The 18,484-nt window shown below is 37.6% G+C and overlaps 1 protein-coding gene across 1 annotated transcript; it reads right to left on the bottom strand.

Annotated features, from left to right (window-relative positions):
- Window positions 1-16,161: 16,161 nt before the first annotated feature.
- LOC132790170 (uncharacterized) lies at window positions 16,162-17,262 on the bottom strand. Its single transcript, XM_060798622.1, has 2 exons — window positions 16,805-17,262; window positions 16,162-16,741 (listed from the first exon to the last, which is right to left on the bottom strand). Exons 1-2 carry the CDS (start codon window positions 17,137-17,139, stop codon window positions 16,408-16,410), a joined length of 669 nt encoding a protein of 222 aa, XP_060654605.1. The 5' UTR covers window positions 17,140-17,262; the 3' UTR covers window positions 16,162-16,407.
- Between the last annotated feature and the right edge of the window lie 1,222 nt (window positions 17,263-18,484).

Below are 18,484 nucleotides of genomic sequence, written 5' to 3'. Positions count from 1 at the left end.
TTTTTCCTCTATTGATAAACTTGTATTTGGTGAGCACACAAATGCAACTGTATGCATTTCGCAAATATCCAGCAACCTCTTGCGACAGATCATATAAGTATTCCTTTTGTTTAGAAGCTCTCTGCTAAGCCGCGACACTCTGGCTCCATCCTCTGAGCCGCTGGAGATGGAGGTGGAGATGAGTGTACAAAGAATAATGAAGATGCTTCCCCAGTTGGCTGGAGAAATCTTTTACTTGACTAAAGTTTCTCTGAGAATCATTAGTTTTGAACACAGCACAAGCAACACTTGCTCAACTTAATTTGGGTCAACACAGTTCTGCTTTTAATTTTGGAAAATGCTAAGAGTCTAGACTTAAAATACTGCCTCAATTTGAGACAGACTATTCAACAGTATTTAATATTTTTTACTAGTTTTTTTAATAAAGTACTGATTATTACTTGGGTATTAATATTTTGTCGACTGTTGACGTTATTAATCCTTTAATGTGCACTGTTGACTACATGCAACATTGTTGTAATATTAAAAAATATCAGACTTTTTCTTTTTCACATATTCATTAGTTTAATCAAGTGTTCTATTGTCTGCATTTTAGTACCGCCAAAATAGTCATATAGTAATGGATAATATAATTTATATAATTTTTAACACAGCCTTATCAATTTCTTAAAGTTATGAATAAAAGGGTTAACATATGAAGGAACATTATAATCTTTGATATTTATATTATTATTTATATATTTCATTAATAATATATTATTTTTATTCAGAAAATAAACCGAATATGACGACATACAGTATACACATACATAAATGGACCCATACAAAATTTCTGCCTCATATGGAAATTGTAAAAATATTTACTTACTCTTTTTACATAAATTCATCCACTTTCTCTTTGAACTAAATATCTTTTCCAGCTTGAAATCTATTGATACGCTGCATACAAGCAACTTTCCTTTCGGTCCATAGGATAGGTTATCGGTATTAGCATTGAATGTTTTTAGCCCACCTGGGGCCTCGAGCAGTTTCCTGCTTTTGGTGCTGCCAATTTGCTGGCCAATTGAAAATTCAATGCACGCCCCGGAAAAAAACTCATTTGCAACACTTCACGCAATGCAGGCGATTTCGATTTAGCCAAGATCAAGGGCGATAATAAAGCCAAAACCCGCGGCGCCCGCTGTTGCCGCAAGTTGTAAGTTGCAAGTTGCAGCAGTGCCGAATCGTGTTGCGTCGCGTTACGTTGCGTTGCGTGCCGCATCGCCGCATTGCCGCCACTATAAATAACCAAGGTAGCAGCAACAACAAGTTGGTCTTATCCCATCTGGCTGATCTTTACGCAGCGGCAACGAACAGCAACAGAAACATATGCAGCAGCAGCCACAACAACAACGACAACAACTGCGGCAGCAACAACAGCGAACAAACGCACAAGGAACAGCAACAACATTCCTTTCGACATTTAATTAACGATCGCGATTGCAATCAATTCAGCGCGTCTTGCACCCAACTTTGTGCACGCCCCCGTTTGCTGCATGCCCCTTCAGTGCAGCCATCATTGATGCTGAGCTGAGTCAAGCTGAATGGAACCCGCCGCATTTGGTGGGCTGTTAGCCACAAAGCTGACAAATACTGTAATTAATTTTAATTGCAGCGATAGGCGCCCGCTTTCCGTCTCATTAAAGTTGCCTCTTGGCAAGTTCTTCTTTTTCTGCTGCTGCTGCTGCTGCTGATAAGCAACTGATGAGCAGAGTCGGATGAGCTGCCATTTGGCGTCAGAGTAGCAAAACAACAGACTGCGTCTATCAAGTGCGACTGCTGCAAGAGGTTCTCAGCAAGCAGAGGATCAGGAAGGAAACAACAACAGCAACAACAATGCTTGGTACGTGTTTTTGCACCTAATTGCAGACGCGTCGTTTTACAATGTTGCACGTTGCACGTGTCGAGGCTGTGAGGGGTTGCCAGCGATTTGAAAGCTTAATGCAACATTTTTGTGCATAGCTTACAATTGCGTCAATGGAGTGTGGCAAAAGCAATAAAATGAGCCACAACAACAGCTGCAGCAACGGCAACAGCAACAGCAACAAAGTAACAAGCATTGAGCGACATTTCAGCCATTTCTCAAGTGCAATAATAATATGAAATACTTTTAGTGTTCAGTTCATTGAACGTGCACAAATCCAATTAGATTTGTAGCACCCGCATTGACGCACACTCACACTCGCACCCACACAAATACGCAAACATGAAAATGCTGTGCAAATGACATGCTCGACACACACAAACACACACTCACACGCACGCAGGCAAACTTACATAGGAAATTACAAAAATCATAGCATACTTTGGAGCGCAAGCAAATTATGCTAGTCAATTTGCCAGCTACACAAACTTTTGAATGCTTGTGGCTTCTTGTAACTGTACTGATTGTGTACATATTGGCGTGCGTTTGTATAATTGTGTGTTTGGTAACCAAAAATTTGACTTGACCTGCCAATTACTGTTGCACGCTCAAGTGTATTTATTACCGCAACTCTGCATATTGATTTTTGCACATCAGTTTCTAAGATGAATTTAATTGATGCATATTAATTTCATGGGCATCAAAAATGTCTTATAATTATATTATTTACAATATTATTTTATTACATAGTTGAAGATTTTAATTAAATGTTTATTCTTTTTTTCTTTATTTGAAGTTGTACAAAAAATAATTAACTTTGCAATCAAGTTTATCAAAGTTGAATAGATTACTAAATTTAATTTGAGCTAAATATGATACTCTATCTACATATAAAGTTCGTTTTTTTATTTTATTTCACTTTAGAGCTATGCATTCATTATCCTTTGAGTGCACAGACAGTTAGATACCGCTATTAAATCGCTTTGTATTCGATCAAAGCAAAATTAGACATAATGCATTTGTTGAAATCAAACCGAATTATACGATTAGAGTAGAGTTGTTTGTGTACTTTAATTAAAATCCATTCTATTCTTCTTCCTTTGACTGATGTGTTATTATTTCACAGATTGGAACTGATTGTTTGCTTTAAACACGATGATGGGGAGGAGAGACAACTCTCTGGCGACACTTTTGCTAAGCATATAATTTAATTTTCATCACAATTTGAATTGCTTGTTTCTGATGTTTCTGCCGTTTGTGGTTGTTTTCATTAGTGATATTTCTGTTGATTTAAATTGTAACCAGAATATGCAAATGACATGCCTATACACTGATGACGCTTATCCTTTAATCGAATGAAAAGAGGGCGTTTTAATGTTTTGCCTTCGTCCCCGATGAAGTCGTCGCCATGTGGTGTCAATCCGGAGATTACCATAAAACCGGACAACCAAAAATGACAGCTGCTTCTCATTGATGCGTAATGCAATTGATAGCAATTTCATGTCTTTCCTCTCCCGAATCTCTAATGAAGATGCAATTGAATTCAAATCAAATAGTTGGAAGTTTCCACTTGAGTTGCGTTTCGATTACAAACTTTTAATGCAAATTAAATATTCAAACTTTAAACGCTGCTGCAGACGAATAAACTTGCTTTTAATGCAAATCATTGTTAACTGTTGTTTCGCTACTCTCAAGAAAAAGTTTTTAATAAAATGATTTGCTTTAATGGGATGCTCAATAGTCATTCTGATATTTTGGACTACAAATTGCCAATTGTAATTCATGTTGCCAAAACAGGTTGTCATTGCCAGATTTGGATAAAAGTCACGAGACCCCAAAAACTTAAGGTGCGGCGTCACTGAGAAATTTCCAGTTGACAATTGAATACAAACAACAAAAAAAACTTATGATTGAAATTCGAATGCAAAACATGATTGCTCACAAAACTTTCAGCGAAGCAATCCAGATAAAGTGAAAGAGTCGGATTAGTTTAATAGCAAAATACTAGCTAATAATTTACTAGTTGAAGCATAAAAGAAAATTCCCTTCGATAATGATAAGCTGCAAATAACAATCAAACTTTAATCTAAAGAAATTGATTTTGTGTATAAACAACTTCTTGAACTTGCGCTCAGTAAGTCTAGAGACTGAAACCAAGCCAACTAAATAACTAATACGACATGTGAAGTAGTATATACATTCCGATAGTCGGGCTTAGCCTTGCTTATTCATCGTGACTGGTCTCAGTTGGCTTTTTCTTGCATTTCAACAACTTAACAACCAACTTACCCATTTCATTGGTGCATGACAGCAACAACAACTACTGCAAATTGCAGTCTTAAGTGCATCAAAGTTCAAAAGTGTCAAGCGCTAGTCGTATCTTGCCACCTCCTCCTCACGCTCGTGCTCGTTTTGCCTTCTTGCCTGCATGGTGCATGCTGCATTCTGCACTTCTGGTAGCCAATGGAGGCAACTTTTAATGCACACACGAATTTTTGGTAGCAACACGATGCCGGCCAAGTTTTCTTTTAAGCTGAAGAAGGCTTTTGGCCAATTTATAGTTTCTGTTTGCCTCAAGACGGCGACGATAATGTTTTCCAATGTCCCAAAACCGGGCGGCAACCGACACAGAGAGAAAAAGAGAGAGATCTGGGTGCTCTTTTAGTTTGATGACCACAAGGTCGGAGCGTGGTTGGGCATTGAAGTGAATACCAAGCTGTGAGTTGGGCAAACAGTGTGTCAAATGTGGGTCAATCCTAAGCTGGCCAAATAAATGGCCAGTCGACTGAAGTGGATCAAGCAAGAAGCACCCACCGGCCACCAGCTGAGCGAGTCACTTGAAAAGGGTTAAGATTGCTGATGCAAATGCATGGCATATTGGAGAGACCGACCACAAAATATGAATAACGCAAAGTAAGTGCTGCAGCAAATAGTATGTCGAAGGCAGGGCGAACATTTAGCTGAAAGTCGACATGGTCGAAAAAGGAATGAAATAACTGAGGCCGCAGCAGTCCAATAGTTGCAAATAACCCTTGTAAGATTGATGGCTTAACATTTTGTACAACTTAATAAAGGCTCAAAAGTGCCTTAAATTTACAAGGTTGTTTGTCCCGAATGGTTAGAAATGGAGAGATATTTGCAACCCACACACTCGATCTAATTCCTTTGAGTTTGAGATTTTTAGTTTCACATCATAAATAAATTTCTGGTGAAGAGCAATAGCAAACCAACCCTGTGTACCAACTTATTTTAATAATAAATCTATATATAATATTATAATAATCTAATAGCAATTCAACACAATACAGCTTATTTGCTAAATAAGCTTAAATTATGTAAGCTTATGTAAACAACAATTGATTGTTTTATTTTTATACCCGCTACCCATAGGGTAGAAGGGTATTATAACTTTGTGCCGGCAGGAAATGTATGTAACAGGTTGAAGAAGGCATCTCCGACCCTATAAAGTATATATATTCTTGATCAGCGTCAACAGCCGAGACGATATAGCCATGTCCGTCTGTCCGTCTGTGTGTCTTTGTGTCTGTCCGTCCGTCCGTATGAAACACTGGATCTCAGAGACTATAAGAGATAGAGCTATAATTTTTTTTCGACAGCATTTGTTATGTTTGCACGCAGATCAAGTTTGTTTCAAATTTTTGTTACGCCCACTTCCGCCCCCGCAAATCAAAAAAATCGAATAACAAGCGTAATTTTAAAGCTAGAGTTACGAATTTTGGTATATACAATAATTACTATAGTAGTTATGATTCCCGATTCCCGATTTGGTTGCGATCAGATAAAAATTGTCGAAGTTATTAAAGAAATTCTTTTGTATGGGCAAAAACGCCTACTTACTGGGGGTCTTAGTTACTTTGTCTGACAATCTGGTATATTGTGCCGTCTATGGTATATTTTGAATGCGGTACTATATCGATATACCACATATACCATTTGGTATATTTTTTTAGTATTTTGTAGTATATTTGGTATATTTTGAGAAATATACCGCAAAATATATTGCATTTATTCAAAATGGGTAGCGGGTATCTCACAGTCGAGTACACTCGACTGTAGCTTTCTTACTTGTTATTTATAGTTTGCGCATAAAAAGTTTAGGAGCAATTTTAAAAATTTACGAACTCGTTTTTTCTAAAGAAAATTAGTTCAAATTCTATAACATCTTTAAAAATCGATATAATAAATTCTAGAAAAAAAAATTACAGATTGAAAAAAAAGAATTTCTTTTCTTGCACACCTAAGTCTCAGAAGCTTTAAGATATATAATTTTTGCCACACCTACTTCCGCCCTCGCAAATCGGATAGCAAGCTTAATCGAAGTTAGCACATTCAATAATAATTGCAGTGTTATGATTGCTAAAAATTTGATTGTAGAAATTGTTTTAAAATACTGACAATCTGATGTATAGATATGTATATGTATAGATATGTATTGGTGCAATATCGATATACCAAATATATACTTCGGTACATGTTAGTATTTTTGCGGTATATTTTTATAATATGGTTTTATTTTAGCTGGTTTATGACATTTCAGCACACTAAACTGTAAAAACTTCTTGCTTGTTTTATTTATAATAAAGGTGAATCTTATAGCTTTTGATTAGCACTTCAATTTGAGGTAAGAATAATATTGAAATAATTTCTTTGTTTTAAGATAATAGTAAAAATAAACTAATTTGTACGAATAACAATGTAAAATATTTCATGGCTCTAAAATTTAGTGTTAAACTACTGATATAATAATAACATTTATTATACCCGCTACCCATAGGGTAGAAGGGTATTATAACTTTGTGCCGGCAGGAAATGTATGTAACAGGTTGAAGGAGGCATCTCCGACCCTATAAAGTATATATATTCTTGATCAGCGTCAACAGCCGAAACGATATAGCCATGTCCGTCTGTCCGTCTGTGTGTCTTTGTGTCTGTGTGTCTGTCCGTCCGTCCGTATGAAACACTGGATCTCAGAGACTATAAGAGATAGAGCTATAATTTTTTTTCGACAGCATTTGTTATGTTTGCACGCAGATCAAGTTTGTTTCAAATTTTGCCACGCCCACTTCCGCCCCGCAAATCAAAAAATCGAATAACAAGCGTAATTTTAAAGCTAGAGTTACGAATTTTGGTATATACAATAATTACTATAGTAGTTATGATTCCTGAACATTTGGTTGCGATCAGATAAAAATTGTCGAAGTTATTAAAGAAATTCTTTTGTATGGGCAAAAACGCCTACTTACTGGGGGTCTTAGTTACTTTGTCTGACAATCTGGTATATTGTGCCGTCTATGGTATATTTTGAATGCGGTACTATATCGATATACCACATATACCATTTGGTATATTTTTTTAGTATTTTGTAGTATATTTGGTATATTTTGAGAAATATACCGCAAAATATATTGCATTTATTCAAAATGGGTAGCGGGTATCTCACAGTCGAGTACACTCGACTGTAGCTTTCTTACTTGTTTATTTTTGAAATTGTTTCATTTTATGTCTATTTCAGTGTCGACGTCGACATTTTTACCTGAGTATTACTCATGTGTATTATTAAAGTTTGGTAGTTTAAAGTCTGTTATGTAAAGATATTTCAGTATTCTAAAAACTACTAAATTGACATTTTTAAAAAGAGCTTACAATTACAGATGCTATTTTCTCACCTGACTCTTGTACGTTGTACGAATTTTCTTAGTACAAATATCCCCATAACTATTCTGAACTTTATGTTAATATTTTATCAGGTTATAAGTGAGTGACTTTGCAAAAGTTTTGCATAAAAACTCAATTTCGTAAACAATAAATTCACTGGAATGAGGGTCGATGTGTCGGGCTCCACTCACACACACACACTTCACATAGTTTCGTATGGCAAATATAATAAACCCATTCAAGGCTGACAAAAGAGCAACGAAAATACATTTAATGGACTTGCGCATGTCTAAGATCTATTGCATTTTCATCAATTCTGCATAGCATCAAAAGCTTCAACCATTTTTGGTCAACAGACTTTAGTGCCTGCATCTCCTTGGCCATTGTCCTGTCAGGCAGCGGTTCTTACTGTTGATGTTATTCGTGTTCTTGTTCTCGCTCTTGTTCCTGTTCAGCTCCTCAACATGCGACATGAATATTTCATGAATGCCGCTTTAAATAAAGTTGTTTGCAGTCAAGTTTTTTTTGTTGCTGTTTCTGTTTCTGTTTGTCTACAGCAGCTGCATCAATCAATAAAAGCCGCGTGAGACGACATTCTCGACAATTGAACATGGACCAAGTGTCCTGCTGTTGTGTCCAAATTGCGCATAGAGCACATAGAATATTCGTAAAATCGGTGGCATAAACATGTCATAAAGTGGCAAAGTCAGAGACGGCACTTTTATTACACTCGATCCCTCTCGAATCCCCTGGAAAACAAGCGAACAAAGTATCCAACCAATTCACTTGGCTCATTAGCATAAGGACCCAAAGCGGAGGGGATGCTAAAACAGATGTTGCTCTTAATTACCAACACATTCCTAATGACCGCTATTATCGTCCCACAGCTCAACATGCTGTTCAACCAGGAGGTCAGACGGTCAGCATGCCAGCGAATTAAAAATCAACTGTTTAGGAGTTTTGGGACTCTAGATACACCAGAGTCAGAAGAGTATCGAGGTGACGCGACGCGTCGCTTAGAACAGTCAAACATTGGTTAACTACACGCAGAGGCTAAAGTTGCTGAACCTGCTAAATGCTGTAAAGCGTGTAAATTTCTGCCACGTGTTTTACCAAAACATTCCCTTGTTATTTTATGCATCCCAATGAGCTTTATCTAGCATCATAACAGTCTTTTGTTGACCTATTAAAGGTTTGTTAGAAAACGGTTGTGTAATTTGTTTCTAAATTTGTATTTTTAAATGATTTTTATACATTTTTGAAACACACAAATTGTGAGTGATTATCGACTTTCTTTATCAATACGAAGAGATGAATGAACAATATATATTCAGCATTATAAATTTATAAAAATAAACTGTTGGTTACTATTTCATATTCTGCTCTAAAATATTAAAATAAAATAATATACTGTGAAGTCTTTTATATATTATATATTGATCTTCATTATTAATTATTAATATTCATAATCTTAAAGACTACAATTCTATTCCCAACTTAACAAATAATAATAAAAATTTGTGTCATAATAAGTTGAAATAAAATAAATACAATTATTAATTGATGATGGATTTTTATAAATGGTTGTGGTTCACAAATTTTTAGTAATCTCTGACATATTTTATAAAAATAAAGAGCTGTGGATATACTTCCTTTTTCTTTTTTATTTTCATTAACTATTTATTCAATTTATTAAGGTTGCTTAAAATACCAAAATGCTCCGGTGTGGCAGCTTAATCTAATTATATATTAACAATTTCACATATTGACTATTCTAATCTAAAAAGACTACAATTTTAAATTCTAAAGTATATTTAAAGAGACTAACTAAAAATGTTTGTAAATATTTAATTTAATAATAAATTACTTTATTATCCATTGTGCTAGTTACATAAGTGACACATTTATAAACGTAATATTATATGTATATTAAACAACACACTTATCTGTACTGAGAGTATTCAGTATACATTGTCTCCACACTCTCATTTAATAAGAACCAAACAAATACCGCCTTCCAAACGAGTTTCTTATTGTTTTATTTTCTTGGAAGGAAAACCACTTGTCCCCAGTACTCTGTGGAGTTCAAGCTTTCAGCTCATGCAAAATTAATTAACGTTGCGCCAAACTTTTGGCACTACAATCTTTTGTCATAGTTGTGCACCGTGCCACGCTGTTTGCAACGCCTGCCCTCTGAGCTCCTCCGTGCCACTTTCTGGGGGTAGCTGAAAAATGTCACGCAAAACAAAGCAACGAAAAAAAGACGAACTCGCGCGCACAAAAAAGAAAACAAATAAAATAAAGATGCAGAAAGGAACTGATAGAGAGGAAGCGGGACAAAAAGAGAGCAAATGGTGAATACTTGAAACTGGCGACCAGGAAAAATCTACAGCCCATGTAATGCCCACCATTACTCCTTCTTTTAGTTATCAGCAGTCCCTCTTGGGTCAGTCCGGCGCAACTTTTTACTTGCAACTAGCTCGAAAAACTTGGCAAATTTCGTATTTTTGTAGCGACTTTTTTTATGTTTACTTCCACTTGATAAGAGAGGGAGAGAGAAAGAGAGAGAGTGGGGTTGGCAACTTTAATTGTTTGCAACGGTTTTGAACAGCCCAGCGTTTAGTTTAAGCGGACAATTAAGCGTTGTGGAAGCATGGCAGATCTCTCTCACTCTCTCTCTCTCTCTCTCTCTCTCTCTCTCTCTCTCTCTCTCTCTCTCTCTCTCTCTCTCTCTCTCTCTCTCTGTCTCTCCGGTGGCATAAATCGTTGGAACACTCTGCAAGATTTACATGGAATGCAATTGGCGCATTTGCTGCGTTTCATTCATTTGTTTGCCGTGTGTTTGTTTGCTTCCGAAATTGAATTTCTCGCTGAGCGGAAAACAATAAACAAGCCAAGCATAGCACCATTGGCAAAGGCGACGCAACGTGACGATGCGAAGCATTCGAGGGCTGCAGCGGGGGTGAGTTCATTGCAGATGGCTGACGGCTTCTGGCTGTTTGGGTGGCCAGCTGGCGCTTTGCTGAATGGCGAAGCATTCAGTATTCTGCGTTGCGTATACGCCGCGTTGCCCGTTACTAGTTTCGTTTTCAATCTTTGAAAATGTGGGGCATTGTGAATATGTTGTGAAGTAAGTGCAGCATTCTAGTGCAACAAAATAGTATAACGCGATACTAAAGAGCTTCGCTCTGAGAACTTATTGAAATCCGCTTGGGAAAGGTGCAGGTATAAAGAGAGAAAAACTTAATAATCTTGAGCAGATGAATTGCAATCGATTCGCTCTATTGTTGTACCAAAATAGAGTAATAGTTTCCATTTAACACAACAAAAATGTATAAAAGGTAAACAGTAAATAAATTTCCGCTGCTTCGCATAACGTTTTGTCGATTAGTTGCTAATTGGGTTCATCTTAAAGGTGTTAAAGTGAGGCAAATCTTTTCTGTTTTCTATTTATTTCGTTTTTAATTTGATAGTAAGTGCCAAAATAATAACTGCAGTCAAATGAATTTTGGAACCCAATCCACCGTGGAATTCAAGAAAAAGGCATTCGCAAAGCGAAGCGACCGTTAAGCGAGGTAAGCGTTCAGTTACTCGTTTATTGCTGTTGTGTTTTTGTCCTAAGGATGTCCTCAATTTGAGTATTCCATTTCGGTTTTCAATTAGGTATTTTTATTCCCAAGGCAAACAGGCAGTAAAGTAAGAGCATTCCCACAACACTGATAAATTGCTATCTATGTTCTCTTCTGTTGTTCTTTCTCTCTCTCTCTCTCTCACTCTCTCCATCCATTTTGCTCCAGGTCTCATTGTGTTACCCATGTGCCTTGGCACCGAGTACGACCGAAACGGAAGGAAACACTTTCATTATCACTTTGGCGCTGCAAATTTATTGCGACAGCCTGGGCTAGGTCGTGGGGATTTTGGGGATAGCTTGTGCCTGAATCATGCCGGGCCGGCAGCTTGTTGGTTCCATTAGCGTCATGTGTTGGTGACTGCCAGGAGCTGCTAGGTGCTAGCTGCTAGCTGCAGCTTGCCCTCCATTCTCTCCTTATCGCCATTAACCAGCCGCCAACTACACGTTGTCGCCGGTTCGATTTCTTTTTTCGTTGCGTATGTGGATCAAGCCGTAACTTTCCAGTGTTAAAGCAGCAAGTCTGACAAAAATTGCCAATTACATGATAGCATTATGTCTAATTTTTTGACTGCGCGACTAAGAATATCTTATGTTAATCGCAATGTGCGAATAAGAACGTCTTAATGTATTATGAAATAAACTTAATAATAATTGAAATATATGAATAAGAAGGGCTTATTTCAATTTGAAGTCCCACAAAATTGGCAGAATCTCGCATATGTCAAAAAATAAAAAAGTTGGTACAAGATCTAATTATTTTTTCTTTACAATATATGCATAAACTAATATTTATTTACATTTCAACATATAAGGTAATCGGTTTATAAATAAATGAAAGTTTTATATAGAATAAACAAGTCAAAAAATTTTATTTTACTTGATTGTAATTTTGTTTATTTACTTAATTTTGTTTATTTACTCTCTGTGTGATCTTATCTAGCATAAAACATTTTTTTGTACCATTTTAGATACTCTAAAGCAAATAATTGGGAATGTGAATATAGCGAATCTTCCAGTCAAGCTCTCTCGACTGCAACTCTCAGACTTATTTCCCATTGCGATTATTTATATTTTCCACGATTTTAAACTTTTTGCTTCTCCTGTTTTTATATTTCCATGTAATAAAAATTGATTCTCCTGTCTTCTATTAAGACCCAGTTCGTTGAATTTCTTTATTTAAAATACTTTTGTTATAAATTTAATCTCTTTCATTTCGACTGCTCTATTAATCTTATTTTTCAGTATTTAATTCGCTCTCCCGTTTCCTCTCGCTTTTCCTTTTTCCACTTCGTTGCCCGTATCGCTCACCTGTCGCTCGTCAGCTGTAACTGAAAACAATTTGTGCAAATTAGCCAAGGTGCTTTATGACCATCATCATCATTATTACAGCTGTAGCTATCGTTCCCGCTGCTGCTGCTGCTGTCTCTGGCGTTGTAGTTGTAGTTGTAGTTGTTGCTGTAGTTGAAGTTGTAGTTATTGCTGTCGTGTTTTTGGCCATGTGCAAAATGTTTGCCAGTTCCCTTGTGCAATCTCATTCTAGCACGACGTCCCGAGTACTCTTTAATTGAGGTCTAAGCTGTAATTAAGTTTTCCAGCCTTTTGCGAGCTATTCAAATTCTATTTTTACAGTCTAATGAAGTCCTTTTGGACTAGACGCTTGCAGCCGGCACACTGTACACAGACGCCTCCGAAATTGGCTCGCATTATTCATGGCATGTCCTTAAAGCGCCTGGATGTTAGATGCAATGCAACTGGCCGCTGTCGGCTTAAAAGCCAATATTTCACTCTCGACGAACAAAGCAAACCCTCACCTGAGTGCCACTGGTCATGTGTGTGTGTTGTGTCCACAACAGGAAGAGCAACATATGCATCATCACACACAGACCAGGGCACTAATTATGATTGTGTTGGCAACGCAAGGACTACAGGACAGCTGCTCAGCCCTGCTGCTGTGCAACACCTGTGTTTGCTGACACAAATCACTTAACATTTAATCAACAATTCTCCAAACATCACCTGAGATATTTTTGCCACAATTGTGTACATGAACTGCAAATTGAATTCAAGCATTGGTTATACTGTTCATTTAACTATTCCTTTTTGTCGTGTATTTTATGTTGTATTTCACTGCATGCAAAATAAAATTACAAAACAAAAAATCGTAAGCTCGTTGCAATATTCAATGAAGAACTTAAGTCGAACCCATAAATTTGCATCAGCTGCAGGTGAAGCACTCGGTTCGCTCTGGTCATGGTCTAGCAATATCACACCTTTTCGCCATTTACAGCATTGCACCTGTCCTGCCACGCCCCCTTGGTTTATCTCTCTCTCTGCATCCCTCATTCTTTGCCAGCCTCTCGACCTGTCGCTGGTCTGACCCATTTGTCACAATTCATTTCGTTTTTGAAGGGGCGACTGAGACGATGAAGGGGTGCTAAGACCATGCACAAATAGAAATTGCTGCCAAGTCATGTCATTGCCTGCTCATATATCCTTGATGCAGAAGCGCAGGATACTACAGTTCGCAGTAGTCTGGGAGCACCAACACCAGCAACAACAACATCAAAAACAACCACACACGTTAGCTCGTATGCAAAGCCTTTTCGTGACTCTCTGCCAGCTACGTGTCCAGGCTGCGACACATTCCCCGCGCATCCGTCGCGACTTATTTACTGTTTTTCAAATTGCGCTCCCAACTTCGCGCTGTTATTTGCGCGTTTCAGTTGGTGCCAGTGCTGCCCACGAAGCCTTTTCCGGTTATATCTGTGTTTTAGTCAGACAATTCTTGAAGACAATATGGAATAGGTTAATGTTATAATATTTCTTTATCAATATCAACATTTTTATACAATTATACAACAAATTTCTTATGGTAAGCGACAAAATTGATATTAGATATGATAATACTTACGATATTTGGTGTAAACATTTAATCAAATGCAATCAGCTGCATTTATAAATACACTTTGGGCACATTTCTTAATAGTTAATTCAAATAAATAAATAAATTAAGACATAATAAGAATTAATTGCCCAATTTTTTTATTTTTCTAGCTTTTTTTGTGGCGACAACACTGATTACAGCTACGGTCAGAGTTTCTAACAATGTTAGAGTGTATTTGTGTGTTTAAATATAAGCTGTGCCCTCTTAGCTAAGGTACAAAGCTTCCGCTGTCCTTGGCAGCATGTGTTTATGGCTTGTTAATTGTCAGCAAAAATTTACTACCTTTTTTGCAACTACCCACCAAACGTGATTTTTAGCTTATTGCATATATTTAAAACTTGTTTCGTTTTGTTTTCAGCAAATACTGAAATACAGGATCCAGGTAAGCTTAGTATGTAGTTCGTATCCTGCCAGATTCTGCTTCTATATCAACATTGCTACGATATATAAGAACTTGGACAGCTTGATCGTAATTGATACAACAGATAAGCTGCAATGCAGTCTGCAATATGATCAAATAAAATATATAATATTAAACCGCATATACTATATAGCTATATATATGTATATATATACTCTCAGCTGTTGACGTTCATCAAAAATATATATACCTTATAGGGTCAGAGATGCTCCTTCTATCTGCTACATACATTTCATGCAGGCATAAAGTTATAATACCCGTCTATCCTATGGGACGCGGGTATGCACATATTATTTCAGTTTTTTATACCCGCTACCCATAGGGTAGAATGTTATTATAATTTTCAATCAGATCAAAATTGTGGATGTTATTAATATATCGATATACCAAATATACCATTTGGTATGTTTTCAATATTTTCGTAGTATTTTCGGCATATTTTGAAAATAATACCGTAATATTTTGCTTTTATTCAAAATGGGTAGCGGGTATCTCACAGTCGAGCTCACTCGACTGTAATTTTCTTACTTGTTTTAAATTGTACCTCCTAATGATTTAATGATTATTTGGAGAAACAATTAATACAAACAAGTAAGAAAGCTACTGTCGAGTGTTCTCGACTGTGAGATACCCGCTACCCATTTTGAATAAAATAAATATATTTTGCGGTATTTTTCTCAAAAAAATACCGATTATACTGCAAAAATACTAAAAATATACCATACGGTATATTTGGTTTATCGATAAAGTACCGCATTCAAAATATACCATAGACGGCACAATGTACCAGATTGTTAGCCAAAACAACTAAGACGCCTAGTAAGTAGGCGTTTTTGCCCATACAAAAGTATTTCTTTAATAACTTCGACAACTTTTATCTGATCGCAACCAAATTTTCGGGAATCATAACTACTATATATTTATTGTATATACCAAAACTCGCAACTCTTGCTTTAAAATTACGCTTGTTATTCGATTTTTTTGATTTGCGGGGGCGGAAGTGGGCGTGGCAAAAATTTGAAAAAAACTTGATCTGCGTGCAAGCATAAGAAATTCTGTCGAAAAAAAATTATAGATCTATATCTTATAGTCTCTGAGATCTAGGTGTTCATACGGACAGACGGACATGTCTGGATCGTCTCAGCTGTTGACGTTGCTCAAGAATATATATACTTTATGGGGTCGGAGATGCCTCCTCCTACTTGTTACATACATTTCCTGTCGGCACAAAGTTATAATACCTTTCCACCCTATGGGTAGCGGGTATAAAAATCCGACTAAGAAAGGAGGATAATGTGCACATTAAATAACTAACTTGATTAATGAACAGACTTGCTAACGTGTGCTCATGCTGATCTATAAATCTTCCGACTATATGTGACAGAATATATTTATACCAGTTACAAGTTACTAACATCTCTAGGGTTAGAGATAGTAGAATACCATTATACCTCATATATTTTGAGATTTTTCCGTATATTAATGAGGTATATTTTAACGATAGTCCATTGAACTTTAGATAATTTTTTCTGTTGGCTCTAATACGTTTCTATTGTCAAAGTAGCGAAATAAAAAATGTATCAAAATTTGCTCAATCGATGCCAACTTATTTGAAGTCAGTACCATTTATTCATGTCAACAACTTTGGCATATTGCTTGAATGCCATCTTTAGAATGCTACTTGGTACTTCGACTTAATTGTGTCTGGCAAATTAAAATTGCTTCCCAGTCAGCACTTGACACTCGACAGATTGTGATGCACTGCAGCGGATTCAGCACTGCCTGCTGCTCAGTAGATTCGTCCAGATTTTGGTTGAGTTTCTCATCTAATCTTAGTCCCTTGGTGGTGGGCCCCGTGGACGTAGCACACTCTCCAATAGATTGGGTCCAGGCTGATTCTTGGGCCTAGGCGTTGGGGTCAACGAACGGGTGTGTGGCGCCGCATCCTCCTTCTTGTGCACCGCTGAGGTAGCCGCACGTCTTGCGCGAATCTTCTCCTCCATTTTGCTGGGCACCATAAAGCAGTTGGATTCCTTGTACACTGGCTTACGACGATCGTTCCACGGGAATGTCCACTGAATAGGCGTAAAGTCACGCTTCCAAGGCTTCCTGGGCTTGAACCAACAGTCACAGGTCCAATCCTCCTCAGCTGGCGCATCGTCATCACTGCAAAGACAAATTATATCTGAGCTAGAACTCTTCGATGACCAAAACTGCCTGTCAACTTACCCGCGCACAAATACACGCACATAGCGAGAGCTTCTGCGAAAGAGTTGCAACGCCTCATTGAAGGTCATCTCCAAAGCGGGCACATCATTGATCTGGGTGATCTCATCACCGATACGCATGCCACCACGCTTGGCCAGGCCAGTGGGCGAGACATTAACAATGGTCAACGGCTCGAACTGATCGCTGCCGCCAGTTACCTCAATGCCCCACATGGCATCGTAAAAGCTCATGATGCGACGATCCGTCTCCAGGGTGTAGGTCATCTGCAGCTCGTACTCGACATTGTCAAATGCATCCGAGTCATACTTGGGCACCTTAATCTTCGAGTCGAACATGATTGCCTTTCAATAAGAAAACTCTTAAGTCCCTTCAACGCAAAAAACTGAACAAAGCCGTGTGGCAAAACTGACGCGACAACTTCACGTCCTCTTCACACGTTTTTCTTCTGGCTTTCGGCAATGCTGGCTACTTGCTTTTATAGCATCCGCTGTCTTTAGAAGATACCTCAGCAACACGTTGCAAGCAACACTTGGCAATCAATAGACATTGACAATGTCAATGCTGCTCTCGCAGGCTGTCATGCGTTTTGTTGTTTGCCAAGTTAATTGAACCTTTTGGCCCGCCTTCGATTTGCATTTAATTGTTGCTATTTTTAGATGAGGCGGAAACTGACCGTGTTCATCGTACTGATTGTGTGTTGGCTTTTGGCTATCGTCGCTGCAAAAGAAGCCAAAATACATTTGCCACTGCTGCATTTGGTCATTGAAAGTCTTGAGCCGCTTGAGCCAAGGGAGCAACCAACCAAGTCGAACTCAAGTATTCGCACACGTTGCTGCACATCAGCAGACAACAACAAATAACAATAAAAAACCGGCGTTTACAACAACTAGCCACCTAAACCCACTCCACAGGCCGTTCTTAAAAGTGCTAACAAGTTGTGAACGTCCAAGAGATTTGATTTCACTGACCTCAATCAGAGCCAATGGCAATGCAACAACAACAACATTAATGCACTTTGTTGCCGAACCTTCAATACTCTTTATATTTCATATGAGTGGTAATCCTTTAAATAAACTGAAGTTGTTGGTTAAAAAAGAAGTTGTTGATTACGTAAGATTGGTTGTATAGATAGCCTCAGACTTTTAAATTATATGAGATATAAAGACAATATACAATACGATTTAGTTTAGTTCCATATACATAGGTTATACATATGTATGTAGTTGCTGCTGGTGCTACTGATTTTGACTGTTTGTAATCGATAGATTCGTACCTATCGACCTTCTAATGTTAATTATAGCTAATTGTGTAGCGACTAGCCTCTGTTACAGGCATACATAAATGCTTTCAATTGCAAAATTGATCAAAGTGAACCAAACGTCCATACATTTAAAATAAACCAAGTAGCGTCGCACTTTTCTTGACTAAGTCCGATTACTCTATTGCAGGGCATAAAGCCACTGCAACTGAACAGCGAGACGAAAACTGAGCACCGACTGAGACATCGACTAAGAGGCAAAAACGGATTTTACTGGCGACTTCTGACTGTCGACTTTTGAATTATTCATTTTGTGGCAAGCCAACAAAAGGCCATAAAAAGGTGTATGCGATGATGGTCAGTCACAGGTAAGTAGTAGCTGGAAATGCCAAATACCAAATACCAAACGGCAATGACAAGTT

The sequence above is a fragment of the Drosophila nasuta genome, chromosome 3 (genome assembly GCF_023558535.2).
Source record: "Drosophila nasuta strain 15112-1781.00 chromosome 3, ASM2355853v1, whole genome shotgun sequence".
In the NCBI taxonomy this organism is placed as follows: Eukaryota; Metazoa; Arthropoda; class Insecta; order Diptera; family Drosophilidae; genus Drosophila; species Drosophila nasuta.
The sequence above is the reverse complement of the archived record's forward strand: the minus strand, read 5'-3'. Positions and strand labels throughout refer to the sequence as shown.

Coding starts and splice junctions, on each gene's coding strand:
- LOC132790170 (XM_060798622.1), bottom strand. CDS start 17,139: ATGTTCGACTCGAAGATTAAGGTGCCCAAGTATGACTCGGATGCATTT. Junction 16,742..16,804: donor GTGCGTGTATTTGTGCGCGG/GTAAGTTGACAG, acceptor TTGTCTTTGCAG/TGATGACGATGCGCCAGCTG.